This window comes from Cheilinus undulatus, linkage group 13 (genome assembly GCF_018320785.1).
Source record: "Cheilinus undulatus linkage group 13, ASM1832078v1, whole genome shotgun sequence".
Taxonomy (NCBI): domain Eukaryota; kingdom Metazoa; phylum Chordata; class Actinopteri; order Labriformes; family Labridae; genus Cheilinus; species Cheilinus undulatus.
Window position 1 is genome coordinate 4,476,013 of NC_054877.1, and position 16,664 is coordinate 4,492,676.

Here is a 16,664-nt window from a genome sequence, read left to right on the forward strand (position 1 = left end):
TTTAAATAATTACTAGTGCATGTATGTTGGGTTAACCTGATATTTTCAAGTTAAAGGGATATTTCAGAACTTTTAAAGTTGAGTCAGGGGCGGTCAAGTAGCTCAGTCTGTAAGGACTTGGGCTGGTAATCGGAGGGTCACCTGATAGCTGGAAGAGTGCCAGCTCACTTCCTGAATACTGTTCTTGAGCAAGACACTGAACCTGAAGCTCCTGGCAGCGCTTCAACAACAGCAGTAAGGCCATCACTCTGACATCTCTCCATTATGGGATCCTGTATTTGCATGTGTATTTACATGTAATTCAGCCTATGTGTGTGTTGCATGTTCAACAATAGAGTGTAAACTGCTAATTAATAAAGTATGACTTAAATATGAGGTATCAGTAGAAGTGATTTCAGTGAACATTGCTCCTTTAGGAATGACTCGCGTGTTGTACCGGCTAGGAAGCTAGGCTATACAGCGTAATGGGTACAGTGTCTCCACCGAATTTAGGGAGTTTCTGGTAAAACTGGGCCACAAGACAATGTTTGCTCAAACATATTCACTATCAAAAAAAATAAATAAATCTGAAGCATTTTATTTTATACCCATAAAGCTTTTGTCTTTTTGCCACTATTTTGCAGTACAAAGGCTCATAACCAGTAGCAAAAACCTGCATTGCAAAATAGGATTTCTTGGTAAAAAATGCTTAAAAATTTTCAATAGTGTGTACATTTGAGCCAGCGTAGTTTTAGGGCCCATTTTAAGCAGAATCTCATAAATTCCACAGAGAAACTGCACCCATCTGTTACACTGTACAGCCTAACTTCCTGGTCAGTACAACCAGTGAGTCCTTCTTAAAGGAGCAATGCTCACTGAAACAATCACTGGATAATGCAAACACTGTGGAACTTTTATAACATTTAGATATTCTGTTTAAAACCAACTCAAGACAATATGTTTAAGTACTTTTTGTAAAGCTACATGTTCCTCGGTCACTGCAATTCTCCCTTATTTCTATCACATTCTTTAATCTCAAATATTTATGCCACTCAAGCTAGGAGATTTTTATGAACTGAACCGAGGAGTCCTCTTCCATCATGTTCAGTATACCATCTATGTGCATTGTGTTTGCTCCCCACAGACAGGACTTGTCTAACTGAGAGGTTAACTTCATTTAGGGTGCTGTAGTGTCTAATGCCTAAAAGTATTCAGTTATAACAGCCTCCACTCTTTGTGGGAGGCTTTCCACAAAATCTTTGTGGAAATTTGTACCCATTCGTACATAAGAGCATTCATGAGGTCAGACACTGGTGTTGGATGAGAAGGCTTGGCTCACATTCTCTGTCCACTTCCTCCCAAAGGTTTTCAGTGGGGTTGAGGTCATGGTTCTGTGCTGGCCAGTCACTAATTCATCACCAAACTCATCAAACCATATCTTGATAGTCCTTGTTTATTTGGGGGGGCACAGTCATGTTGGAATAGAAAAGGGCCTTCCTCAAACTGTTGCCACACTGTTGGAAGCACAGCATTGTCAGAAATGTGTTGGTATGCTGAAGCATTTGGACTGTAAGAGGCCTCGCCCAAACCCTGAAAAACAGCACCATACCATCATCGCTCTTTCACCAAACTTCACCAAACCGAGACTCACTCTGTGATTTTACGCTGTTGTTCCTAAATGCTTCCACTTTCTAATAATGCCTCTTGGAATATCCAGCAGGGATGAAAGTTCATGAACCGTCTTATTGCATAGGTGTCATTCATCGCAGTACTGGTCCGACTGAAACACCTGAATTCAATAATTAGCAGGTGTGGCCAAATACTTTTGTCCATATGGTGTATTTTCCTCCTTAGGTCTGTTTTAGTTTTACCATTTTGTCTACTAAGGTCTACTATCCAAAGAATCATTCCCATAATTCCCCACTACCAGTGAACCTCATCTTCTGTTATGGTTTGAGTGGGCGCCCCTGGTGGTGGAATTCACATACTGAATGTTGAAATGGTATTTTAAAAAATGCCCTTGTTTAGAAACGTTTATGCACCAGAGGCCCACTTCTAACTAGTCTGAGTTTAAGTCTATTACACCGTCTTAAGAAGACATCCATGGTATAAAACTTGACAATGTTTATGTTCCCCAAAACACAGATTTGGGTAGGTGAATCAATGGTATTTTAAAGTGTTGTTTCGGAGAAAGTGTTGCCTTATTGACTATTACATAGTTCATCCTGTCTCTGCTGTCTCTCTACATCCCTCCTCTCTCCTTACCTCTCTTCTCTCCGAAGTACAGGGTCTGCTGTGCGGTGTTGGACCATTGCAGCGAGGAGTTGTCACTTTCAGCCACCCGGCAGGTCAGTGTCACCGTGCCCCCCACAGCCACCGTTTCATCTGAGGTCACTGGCTGCAAAGGGTCGTCGTCTAGGTAACAAGAGAGAGAAAAAAAATCATAAGACAGAGCGATAAAGAGGAGACAGAAGATAGTGTGCTTATATGAAAAAACAAGCCAAAAACAGAAGCACACACCGCCACACAAATCAGATAAACCCACAAAACGCATTACTCGGCCCGCTCTCTCTCTCACTCCCTCTATCTCCCCCCGCCCCTCTCTTTCTCTGCTTGTCAGATTATCTATATATCTCTATCTGTCTTTCTGAAAGCAGAGACAGAATGCACGCACGCACACGGACATGCTGTCAGAGGGACAAAAAAAGCAGACAAATGGCTATCTGCTTGTATGTCTGCGAGGCCAATGTAAGAGCGATGAGTCAGGAGCGGGCCTCGCATCCAGAGACTGCACGACCTGAGGGAGCAGCAGAGATGAAGAGGCGGTGGCAGGCGCTGGTTCTCTACAGGTCAAAGCAACAACAAGAGCGCTGTCTCATACCTCTAATGGCTCCGTAACCCTCTTTTGTCAATATCTGTGTCACTTTTTAACGCCATGCATATGTATCGGCTGGTTCAGAACAAGCTCAAACGGGACGGGCATTATGGAAATGAGCAGGTCAGAAGGAATGAGAAAGAGAATACAAATGACCCGGTATAAAGAGGGGATTCTAAAGGCTAGAGCTGGAACGGGAACACCATGTAGAAAAACAGTGAACTGTCTGGGGTTGGAGCCGTATTCAAATTGGCTGAAATTATGGTATTTAACAGTACTCCCTTGATAACGGGTGATGGTGCAGGCTAATTCTGTGTTTTGCATTCAGTGAGCACTGCATGGATCAGACTAAAAGACGTATACTTAAAAATTCAGCAAAGTAATAGCGGGCATGGTCACTTTGCTGCAGCTTTGAGCGCACCCAGCCATGCTCGCTTCAAAAACAAGCCACCGCTCGCTCAACCTAATCTCAGGCTAAACAAAAATGAGGCATAATTGACGACAAAACCAAGCCAACCGAGGGAACATCTCACAAGACGATATGCCTCAAAGCGGTCTCCTCACCCCTGAAAATATGCCATGTATAAATAGTTTAATTGGAACCAAATTGTCAAGCGGGAGACAGGTTTATATTGGGCGTGCAGCGTTATCGCATCCTTGCACCGGCGGTGGAATTGATTTTTTTTTTCTGCAGGAAGAACATCTGCTTAAGTGCGCTACGGCGGAACTCCCACTAAGGCATGAAAGAAGGGGGAACACGCACAGCGGATGCAGAAGAGGAGGCGAGCACATGTAGCTCCAGAATCATACTTTTGCAGTACATGAGTTGCAGCTAGAAGTAGCGATGGGTTGCTTGTTTTTGTAATCATAAAAGCTGGATGGTCAGTGCAGCCTCAGAGAGGATATTAGAAAAGAAGAAGCCCCGGGTTTGCCTCTGAGCTGAGAGGATTCAGAGCTATAACAGGCCTAAAAGGTACAGCTCGGTACTCGGAGCTCTCCGTGTCAGACTAAGTCTCCCCCTCGCTCACTGTGGTGTTTCACTGCAGCTCTGACCTTGTGGTTAGTTTATCTAAGCACCATGATGGCTCAGGGCTGAATGTGTGGTCAAGTGCACCTCGGATTAGTGTCTCCTTTAATAGCATCTCGGGCTAATTCTTGCGGCTGATCGTAAGAGCTCTTCTACTTGGCATAAACACTTTGGCTGAATCGGTTGTCCCAGTGTATCACTCATCAACCCAACCGCAATGAGCCCCGGCAAGTTGGCAAAACTTGTGTTTTATGTTTGGCTGCGACAAAGTGCTGGTGTTTATGAACGACAAACAACCTGTGTTTGAGGCTGAAAGTGAGTGTTTGAGTTTGTAAAATAATTTCATCAGTAGACAGGTGGATGTTCACTGAGAAAATAGAAGAGGACTAAACCCCACACTTTCAGTTGGAGTAAATCTACCCTAGTGACTGTAAATATCCACCTGTATTGGCTGTAAATATTGGCCTTATTGACTGTAAATCTCAGCTTGAATTGGCTTTAAATATCTGTCAATATCAGCAGGAAATATCAGCCAATATAGGCTGATATTGTCTGTAAATTTAAGCCTATATTGGCTGTAAATGTCGGTCCATATTAGCTGTAAATATCCACCTAAATTGGCTGTAAATATCAGCCTTTATTTGCTGTAAATATTAGCCTTTAATGACTCTAAAAGCAGCATGTATTGGCTGTAACTGTCGGCCTATATTGTCTGTAAATATTGACCTATATTAGTTTGTGAATATGGGCATGTATTCACCATAAATGGGTCAATATCAGCTCTAAATATGGGGCTGTATTGGCTTTGAATATTGGCCGATTTTGGTTATAAATATTGGCCTATTTACGCTGGCTAAATATTGGGAAATATCGGCTGTAAAATTTAGATATATACACTGTAAAAGTTGGAATATATTGGCCATAAGTATTGGCCTGTATTGGCTGTAAATTTTGGAATACATTGGCTGAAATATTGGGATATAGTGGCCGTAAATATAGACCTATATTGGCTTTAAAAATTGGGATATATTGGCTGTAATTATCAGCCTATATTAACTGAAAGTATCTGCCTGTTTAGGCTGTAAATATTGGCCTATATTGGCTGTAAATGTTGGGAAATTTTAGATATATATGCTGTAAAAATCTGAATATATATTGGCCATAAATATTGGCCTGCGCATAAATTTTGGAATATATTGGCTATAAATATTGAGATAAAGTGGCTGTAAATATTTACGTATATTGGCCATAAATATTGGAATATATTGGCTTTAAAAATTGGGATATATTGCCTGTAAATATCAGCCTGTATTTACTATAAAACTGGGATATGTATGCTGTAAAAATTGGGATGTTTTGGCCAAAAAATATTGGCCTGTATTGGCTGTAAGTATTGGCCTATGTTGGCTGTGAAAATCTTGATATATTGGCTGTTACTGTTATCTGATTTGGCTGTAAAATTGGCCTATTTTGGCTTTAAATACTGGATTTTTTGGGGGGGGCTGTAAATACCTGCTGATATGGGCTCTAAATATCGTCCCATACTGTGACAAAATGAAGAGGGCTTAAAGATCTCAGAAAGCAACACATCATGATGCCATCTAAAAAATTTCAAAAACAGATAAGAAACAGTCTGGCACTGTCACTGGCATCTCTCAGTGTGAAAATGGTTACAAAGCCATTTCTCAGGCTTGGGGACTCCAGTGGACCATGGTGAGAGCCATTATCCACAAATGTAGAAAAATGTGAACATTAGTGAACCTTCCCAGGAGTGGCCAGCCAAACAAAATGACTCCAAGACTGCATCCAGAATGAATCCACAAGGTCAGAAAATCACAGTTTGTTTGATGATCTGAAAAATGTAGGTGTAACAGAAATGGAAAAAAAAAAAAGAAACCAGAAAGGGGGCAAAGATGTTTTTTCCCTGTAAATCAGCTGATGTCTTCCTTTGTTCAGCCTCATTCCTTTAACTTTAAAGTGCATTTTAAGGATAAGACTAAAAGTTTTAGGTGTGAACTACACTTTTAGATTATCGATATGATCTGGCAAGGGTGACTGAGTTTATACTGACATCCCAGGTATTGGCAAAGGTCCAATACTGTGCATTTTGTTCTAACATACTGAAGTTGTTGTTATATCTTATCTACAGAAAATATTTGATGTAAAATCTCAATTTGTTGACAAAGGGCGTGACGGACTGTGTGTTTAGTGTACAACGATACATGTTTATTTGCTGACGTGGAGCTTGAGCATTTTTTCCCCTGCCAAAGAAAAGAACTAGTGCGTAGCAGAATAGTATGAGCAGAAATAGTTTGGGAACCACTGTGTCAATGTGTGAGTCTGTCTGCCTCTATTTATCTCCCTTCTTCTGTCTCCCTTTAAATCCCTATGTCCTTGGCCAAGCTGGTCATGGCAGATGGCTGTCCACCAGCGACTCTGGTTCTGCTTAACATTTCTTACTATTCCTTCTGCCAAGTGCTTGCTCAGTGTGGATTAAGCTAGTCCTCTATAAATAACTCAGCAGAGTACAGGCTAAACCTGAGACCATGACGTAACTGTTGCTGTGATTTGCATTTCTATATGAATAAATATTCAGTTATTGATGTATCGATTGACTACATGCACCTGCAGTGGTGATCAACAAGCTACAGGTGCTGCTTTTTACTTCCAGATAAACTCTGCAAGTTCATGGATTGAGCCTGTCATCTCCTGGTCTCCTTCTCACTTATCTTACTTTGAAGCAACCAGTGCTGCAGATCAATAGTGTGAAATGAAAATAAAAGACCCTGAAATGACCAGATACCAGAAAAAAAGACAGAAATATGTAAAAATTACACTAGTTTTGCCTCTAAATACAGAGAGCTGATCCTTCTCTGCTCCTTTGTGCTCAAATTCACCAAGGCATAAAACACATACAAATGGTATGCCAGTCTTGCAAAGCAGTGCTCACTTATAAAGATGTTATGGCAGTTCTATAGACCAAATAAGACTTAAAAATGCTAAAGACCCTTTGTAGAGTTGTGCTATTAACATGGAGAGACATGGTCTGCTGTCCAACATACTATCCATTTATCTACTGCTGTGGAGAAGTAGACCATTCGTCGACCCAGAGGTTTATTGGCAGAGAAAACCGTCTCTAAGTGCAGATACAAATTAAAGTCACTTCACATCCATCATTGTACAATGAGTATTGTTATTGAGTAAAAAAAAAAAAAGCGCACTGTTATAAAAAATAGGGGGAAATAATCAGGATCTGAAAGAAAAGGACTGAAGACTATCATCATCACATTCACTGCAGACCTGTGCTATCTTTAACTGCACTGCTGTTTTTCTGCAACATGTTATGACTTATCCTAGGCCAATATATACATTCAATTTAGGCCAATATTTAAAGCCCAAATCAGCCAATATTCAAACCTGAAACATGCAGATATTTACTGCTATATTTACTGCAATATTTACGGCCAATATTGGCTGTTATTTAAATCTGATATAGGCCATTATTAGCAGCTGATATAAACCATTATTTAAAGCTAATACAGGCAGATATTTACAGCCAATGCAGGCCAATATTTACAGCTCATATAGGCTGCTATTTAAAGCTGATGCAGGCCGATATTTACAGCTCATATAGGCTGCTATTTAAAGCTGATGCAGGCCGATATTTACAGCAAATATTGACTGATATTTACAGTTGATATAGGCTGATATTCACAGCTTATGTGCTGTTAGTTTCAGTCAATATGGGCAGTTATTTAAAGCTGATATAAGCTGATATTTAAAGACGATATAAGCTGATATCCAAAGCCAAAATAGTTCCATGTCTGTTGATAAAGTCCAATATTTGCAGCTGATATAAGCTGATAATAACAGACAATGTAGGCCGATATCTACAGATGTTATAAACCAATATTTACAGCCGATATAAGCCAACATGTAAAGCCGATACAAGCTGTGCTTTAAAGCTGATAAATGCTGATATTTCAAGCAAATATAGGCCATTTTTACAGCTCATATTGACTGATATGTACAGCTTGTATAGGCTGGCATTTAAAGCAGATATAGGATATCACAGCAAATATAAACTTTTATTTACAACCAATTAAGGCCCACATTTACAGCTGGTATTGGCTGATATTGAGAGCAGATATAGGCCCATGTCTAACTTGATATAGGTCAATATGTCCATGTGATATGAGCTCATATCTACAACTGATAGAAGCCAATTTACAACTGATGTAGTCTGATATGCAAAGAAGTTATAGGTGGATATTTACATCTGAAATAAGCTGATATCTACAGCCAATATAGGCTAACATTTAAGCCAGTACACGATGTTATTTCAAACAGATACATGCCAATATAGGCCAATTAAACTGTATACTGTATTATACTGATATTCTGGTTGTAAATATCTTACCATTAGGCAATGGCATCCGCACAACCAATCCAGTCCAGATGAAAGCATCCCAGACCACTACCATGCAGTGTGAGTTACTCGAAATGAAACCAGCTCATTTTCAATCTCCATCTTTGATCTGTATTTGGTCTTGAACCTCAGAAAATCCACACGGACGAGGTAGCAAAAGGGCTCTGGCTCACTCTTTGACCCTCTGCTGCAGCAGAGGTCAGATATGACTCAACAGATTTTCTTTTCTTTGTTCTGTAATTTTGATGTTTGGTTTCCACGCTTTCAAAGCAAAATACCGTGCATTGTTTCAGCATCAGCGCTCCTAGTCACAACCCTGGGGGCCTCGGACCACACTTTGTAAATCACTGCATTGAAACGTTCATACAGCGACATTAAAACAATAAAGCTATAGTGTAGACTAACAGCATGATTAAAAAAAAGTTTATATATTGATTAATGCCAGCTAATTACTACAGCTTTATCCAACTCTCATTAAGCATATGGTTTTAAATATTTTGATTATAATTAAAGGCTTTCTGCATCTATTACAGAAAACTCCACTTATGAATACAAATCACTAGATGAGAGGCAGAGAGCTTGTTAGCCTTACCAGACAAAAATTTATCACAGATATGTGGAGGTTAGACTAGGTGGGCAGAATCGAGCTGTATCAGCGCCATGTCTTATTTTAGCATCAGCAGGGAGAGGTAGTCTAGACCAGGCTCTCTGTTGTGTTGGTTACAAAGATCCTAAAGCAATCCACCAATGAGAAGGCACAACAGGTGAGGAAGAACTACAGTGAAAAGAGTCAGTGGTTGACCAGCTGGGCTGAGTTAGGATATGCAATACCAATAGTAAAAAACTATGATCATATTAACGACTAAAAGCAATGGTAAATGATTACTGGATTGATTTTAGACAAATAAGAGCACTAAAATCAAAGTGGGGAGTCAAGATTTCTTATGTAGGCTCTCAAACATGGCTTACTGGCATATGGTCTTAAATGTTTTAATTATAATTACATTCTGCATCTATTATCAAGCGTCACTTATGAAAATAAATCACTTGATGTTTCTCTATGAGCATGACAGCAGCTTTTGTTAGCTCCATAAGTCAAAAATTAATTATGAAAAAGTTCAGTATATATGCAAGAGCTCATGGAGGGAGCCACATCATGTATTAGTCTTCTGGGAGTTTTTAAGTTGATTTAAACAGCACTTTAAAAGATGACAAAACTTCTTATATCAACACATGCAGCAGGCTTAGAAACGTCCCACTCTCCTTGTGCATGTGGCCGTAAAGGTATGTGACTTTCAGAGTCCAGTAGAAAACTAACTGGGCCACCTCTCTCTCAGTGTTCAGAACAACAGCAGCCGTTTCTGCATCTGATCCCCGTTCAGGGTTTATTTTGTTTGGTCCAATTCATGAACCAATTTGTTATATTGTTGCGTAATTACAAGTTTTGGACTGTGTTCACATGGTGACATTTGCAAGCGGAACAAAATGTGTGATGGGCGAGGAAAATGCTCTCTAATTGGTCTGAATTTCTTGTGGGAAAAATCCTGGAAGTAAACAAAGACTAGTTGACTCCTGCCTGGCTGAAGCCACTCCAGAGCGACTCTCTGATTTCAAAATGGAAAAACAAGAACATGAGTTAATGTCCGCTGTGGTTGTTGGTTTTTAGACTTCTTGTATCTGAAATAACATTTCAGACTTTTGTGACCTTTAGATAGACCAAACAATTATAAATTTAAACCATTTGTTTGGGTTTTCCTGCCTGAAATTCCCAGCTGTTTTTATTTGAATTCAAGTTTCCATATTCCCTAACCTTTCCTTCTCTCTTCCAATCCAGTTTACGTGTGCACATGTATTACATGTAATGTGGAGCCTTACATGCTGTGAATGGGCACACATTTAATACTAATTCATTTTTTTAAAGTGCCATCTACAATTTAAGAAGTAAAAGAAAAAGACTTTTTAAAAGCTTCAAGACCTTCAGAAATCAAATCCATGACTCAAGGGAACCTTGATTGTTGGAAAACAGGAGGTGCAATGTAATCCTCCTGAACTACGACCTGCTCATCCACCCAAATTGTTTCATTAGATCTGTCTGGTCTGTCTGTGATCTTTAACAGCTGTCCAACTGGCAATTGCAACTGGTTTAACCGGGTCGGACCAGGATCTCAACACAAGGAGAATAAAAGGCATCCTGTGAGACATGGCAGCATAACTATGTTGTACCCTAAACGTATGAGTTCTGGCGATCCTTCTAGTAGGGATGTGAGCAGTTCAACAGTTAAATTTGTTTATCAAATTGGCCAGAGTGAAAATTACAAGTCAGCTAGACTAAATACCTATATTTTTTTATAAACCAAGGCCTGAAATCCTGGTCTATAATGCTCTTTTGAATTGTGATGAACCTCCTGCCACTAGAAGCCGCTGTAGCTTCAGAGAATGGCCGCTGCCTTCCTGTCAGAGCTCTGCCATGGTGCTTCGCCGAACGTAAATATGAGACGCTCGGCAGTTAGAGTGTAGGAGGAGCAGCACAGTGTGACAGTTTTTTAAATAAAGAGATATGTAGGCTACCAAGGGTTGAACTCAACCAAAGTGAAAAGAGGCAGGGCCTCAAAGCTCTAATGTGACTCTAGTTAGAAAGTTAACAATGCAACAAGTGATGTTTGCATGTTAATGCATGCTAAGAATTGGTTGGAGCAGAAGGTGGCTGGGGTTAACAGTTTACAGGATTTAGCAGACAAAAGTGTAATAATTTGCAAACTCTGTAATAAATTCCTGCATTTTCTAGACTAGTGCTTCTCAACTGGTGGGTTGGGATCCAACAGTGGGTCAAAAAGCTCTTTCTAGTTGGTTGCGAATGTGTGCCAGGGTGAAAAAAAAGTGACAAAAGCTCCATCTACAGAAGCCCTAAGTGGACATTGGTAATTTCATACATGTATTATTAGGTTGTTTTTATGATTCAGAGTAAAACTATTTTCTCAGTATATAGTATTTTCTCAAAAATTCTCAAAATTTCTACCTATTTATGTCCCTTTTGTTGGGAAATAAAGCTGGTTTACCAAGGATAATAAGGAAATTCTTGAAAAAATTTCCAAACTTCTGTGCTATCTCAGGAAAATGGAATAAAATAAGATGCATGCATGTAAATCCTTCTGTAATGATGCACTATATTTGTCCTATCTCTTTGTTCAAGAAGTTTTTCCAAATATCACCATTTTTTTTGGAGTGTTCTTTTGTCTTCATGGTGTAATGGTAGCCAAGAACACCAATTAACCAACATTCCTGAAATAAATTATTATTTTTTTTAATTCGAGTTGTGATTTCTCAGTAGAAGGAGGTGGTGGGTCCTGATGCCTGACCAGTTGAGAACACCTGGACTATATGTCACATCTTTGTCTTTATATGCATATAACTGTCACCAATGATGCAATGGGGTCCTAAAATCTATAAAATATTTTTAAGCCTGTAAGTGAAGCATAACCAAGCTGAAGGAGGTGTGAACACAGAGCTGAGAACAACACAGAGAGAGTGTACTTCATTCTTACTTAGAGAGTCTATGAGATAATCAGCTATGACATATTTGCTATCGGCCAAATTAATTCTTAAAATGCCACATATTATAGCTGTAAATGTTGTAATTATGATCTTCTATTGAAAGCTCCCCTTATGAATATAAATCCCTTTATGTTGCACTGTGTATTCAAGGAGCAGCGAGCCTATCAGACATGCAGGACAATTATTAATCACAGATAAGTTAAGTGTGATTCAGCTGGTTGTTGTTGTTGGAGCAGCATCGTGTATTAATCTTATTTTGAATCAATTGTAGCAGTCGTTCTAGGTGAGATTGATGGGATTAGCTGCATTAAGGGTTAGCTGCTTTAGGCATCAAGGTGGACACATCCTCACCATCTGATTGCACAACAAACTCCTCCGCCAGTCCAAACTGGCTCACACAGAGCAGCTCACCAGCAGCATACGGACGCTGTAAGCCTCAGATACAGATACAGCTGTTCTCCCTACCTTTTGAAGCTACTTAAGAGCAAAGTTAAAGAGGGGAAATTAAGTTCAGCCAGAGTTTAAACAGTTAAGTCAGGCTAAACAGCCGAGCAGCAAAAAAATGAAAGGAGGGACCTATCTATCCTTAGCAGACGTTAACTTTAACACTGGCTTATTCTTCTTTCTTCTCCCCTCTCATCCATCCCTCCACTCTTCAGCTCTCCCCCCTTTTTCTCCGAGCTGTAAGCCCGAGAAAGACACGGGTATTTAAAGCAACAAAATTTACACTTTCCCTCGCTGGAAAACAAGGTGAGAGAAGTTAGAGGAATGAGGCTGACAGGGATTTCAAGAGGGAGGGAGGGAGGAGGAGGAGAGAGGAAGAGATGGATGGATAAGGGAGGATGGGTGATAACACCAGGTGAGGGAAAGCTAAAGAAAGCGTGAGGAGGAGGGGAGAAGAAGAAAGTGAGATAACAGAGGAAGTGTGAGGAGCTTGATTCCATTCAAAAACTGCTAAAATAAAAGGAGGGAAATATGAAAAAATAGCTGTCCAAATGCACACATTTGCTGTTTTTTTTTCAGTCTAACTCACCCACACTTTTATATCCTGTGATTTCTTCAGCTTTGAGACTTTTAACTCAATTAAAAATGAAGTTATGCATGTCGTAGCCTGTAATTTTCCACCGCCTGTTTGGATCCAAGAATAAAGTTTTGGCCCATGAAGGCATCAAGATGGAGCACGGCAAACAACCCACGATACATAAAAAGGGAATCAGATCATTAAGGAATATTTACTAGAACTGTTGCAAACACTGATGAAGTTTAAGTCATTTTATAAGCAGAGTGTGACATCAAATCTTGCTTTCTGGGTCTTAAGATCATGAATTTGGCTCTTTTCATGTTAAATGGAGCAAACTGCTCATTAGAAAGATTAACAGCAGATTAATCTATGACAAAAATGATTATTAATTGCATCTCTGCAGCCTGGTTTGCCTCCAGATGAGTGTTTTTCTTCCTCTTGCTCAAATTGGAATGACATCCTGCAATGAAAAAACACCTAAAACGCTTCTTCTTTAAGTTTTTCCACAAACATAAACTCACAAAACAGAGAGTTATAACTGTGTTAAGGTTTAGGGCTTTCAGTTTTTTCCTAAAAACTGATGTATACACATTATGGCCAAATTTTCCATCCCATGTTTGGAACAAAGAATAAAGTTTGGCTCACGAAGGCATCATGATGGAGCCCAGCAGGCAACCCATGATGCATACTAGTCAAATGTAGATAAGGCAAAACACTTTCAGAGACATTGTAAACTGGTTAAGCTTTAGTCATTCTATGTGCAAAATAAGCCCCTAAACATAAGATGCTTTTGGGTCTTTAGATCATGGACTGGGCTCTATTTGTGTCTACTAATGTTTAATAAACAGCACATTACTCTATACTAACAGTATTTGCTAGTTGCATTTTTGCAACCTTGTTCCTTCCATAACTGCTTTTCTCCCACCTGCTGTACATTAGTCTTAGACACTGCAAACACTCAAATCTTAACAAGTTAAGACGAATAAAGAAATATCTAATTGCTCTTAAGATGAAGAACATTGACTTGACAACTCCTGATAAACATCTGACTGTATTTCAAGACACTACAAACAAAAACTTTGGCCTGAATTGCTATAATGTTTTAGATATAATATGGAAGCTAACGCAAACATTACGCATACATTTTGTTGAAGTAAGTGACTTGAACTTTACAGATTCCTTTAAGCCCGACACAATCATACTTCTGAGTTTTTCTGAAGGCTGTATCTGATGTGCAATACCATCTTGTTGTTCCAGTCTTTGTCTTTTCTCTTACTTATGTTGTGATTTAAGGTGGTCTGTGCAAAATGGGTAAAATGCAATATTCAGAATAGGCTGTTGTGTTTAAATGTAGAGAGAAAAAAATGTGTGCAGCGACTGGGGTCCCAAGATGAAATTCTACACAGAGACAATAAAGGTAGTATCTTATCTTGTCGTGCTGTGTCTGGTTTTGTCATGGCATGTCATGCTGTACCCCAGCGTACTGTATCATTTCATTTGTTTAGTTTCAGTGTTGGGGTCCTTCTGTATCACATCATGTCATAATGTCCTGCCTCAGGCTGTGCCATACTGTACCGTAGCATATCCTGTTGTGTTTTCAGAATGACATATCGTGTTATAATGCGTCATGTCATGGTATATTGTATAATATCATAGGGTTTTGTTTCATTTTGTGTAGATGTACCCATCACAGCGCACCTTTCAATTCAACTAAACCTGACTGTAACATATTGCATCATATAGCATAGCATGGCTTGTTTTAACAAATAACTTGCAATCATATCTTAATATCTGTTTCATTATAAATATTTGCAATATTTGCAGTATCTTTATATCACATAATATGGTATGATATTGTATCTTATCATATATATCATATGGTATCATATCATATTGTATCATAAATCATATCATACCGTATCATATCATATCAGTATCATATCGTGTCATAACATACCTTACCCTATGCTATCAAAACATATTGTATATCACATCATATCATATCTTATCGCATTGCATCACATCGCTTCGTATCGTATCTATCCTTTCAAATTGTATCGCATCACATCATATCATAATTTATTGTATCATACATCATATCATATCACATTGTATCTTGTCTTATCATATCATATCATATATCATATGGTATCATATCGTATCGGATCCTATCCTTACCTATCATATCATATCATACCATATGTCTTATCATATATCATATGGTATTATATTGTATCGTATGGTAACGTACTGTACTGTACCCTATCCGATCATATCCTTTATCGTAACATATCACATTGCATTGTATCGTATCATATCTATCCTTTCAAATCATATCACATCATATCATATCGTATCGTAATATATTATCACATCGTATCATATCTTATTGTATCATGTATCGTATCACATCGTATCACATTGTATCTTATCATGTCGTATCTAATCGTACCATATATCATATTTATTATATATCAAATCATAAATATTGTATCATATATTATTTTATCATATCGTATCATATCATGCACTATCTTGTCATATTCTATCATATCGTATTGTTTGTGGAAGTTTACTTGAAATATTCTGATGGACCTGATGCCCTCCTACACAGATGTCTTATGAAATAGATATTAAAACATTTTTCCAACTTGCAGTATCTTGCTATTAAAGTTTCATCTGGACTGGTCAGGAGTTTGTGGCTTTCATAGTGAGATGTTTTTGACACATTTTACAAACACATTTGTGAAAAATGTGATGTTTTGCAGTGTTGCCGTGACATTCAGCAACTTTAGCTAGCTTTTCTCACGCCTCTACAAAGTATTACTTAAACGAAGTTTAAAATTTGAAAACATAATAATAAAAAGAGAAATGTCTGATCAAAATTAAAGATATGGATGTTCTGTTGAGTAAGTCTCCCAGGGAAATAAGGGTTTTACTCTGATTTGACCTAATGTGACATGCTAAGGTTCCAGAAGACTGTCGTCATACCTCACAGCTGCTTCATGCCATCATCCAGTTTTTCACACCAGTGTCAGTTTATTTGCTCCTCATGGTCTCAGGGTTATCTTCAGTCTCTGTTTCCATCAGTACTATTGAAACCCATGCTTTGAGGTACCAGTGGACACCATTAAAATCAGCCTGTGTGAAGTTTCTCGATGGAAAGAACTAATTATGGACTTCATGGCTCCTATTGTTTAAAAATCACAATATAAGAAGGACTGCCAGGTATTTTCAAAGACTGAGACATGCAGACTGATGAATCAGACTCAGATTTCCTCAGGCTTCTTTACATGATTTCAGCTTACAAAATATGCAAATCAACTTTAACTTCCCTTATATAAAAACAGTGTCTTTCTCTCCAGATGGCATTAATTACATTGACAATACAGTTTTGAGAAGACATACGTGCATGTGTTGCAAGAGTGGATGTCCCTAGTTTATTTTAGGTGTTTGAAAGAAGCCGTTTGGTAGTCCAAGTTAAATACGTTGGTAGGATCAGTGTTATTAAAGCAGGATTAGTTTTCTGTTGTTGCAGTACCGTTTGTTCCCACTGGGACAAACTGGCAGCTGCAGCTGAATAGCATTGCTCTACCCAGCTCCCTATTTACCCCCTAACTCTTGTCATTCCTGTGAGGATGTCGGCGTTGGCACAGAGGCAAAAATGAGGGGCTCAATGACCGTATCTTGTATCAGTACAAAGAGCAGCTGCAGCTCAAAGCGGGGAGACTTTACATTGAAGCATGTCGCTGGGAGGAGACAAGAGTTGTTTCTCTGAAAA

The 16,664-nt window shown here is 38.9% G+C and overlaps 1 protein-coding gene across 2 annotated transcripts in view; it reads right to left on the minus strand.

The window, feature by feature from the left end:
* Positions 1-16,664, minus strand: part of cadm3 (cell adhesion molecule 3) — a 231,281-nt gene that overhangs the window by 124,858 nt on the left and 89,759 nt on the right. For both annotated transcript variants that reach the window (XM_041803998.1, XM_041803997.1), the window contains exon 3: positions 2,245-2,394. In XM_041803998.1, coding sequence (XP_041659932.1) covers positions 2,245-2,394 — 150 coding nt within the window. The remainder of the gene's footprint in view (positions 1-2,244; positions 2,395-16,664) is intronic.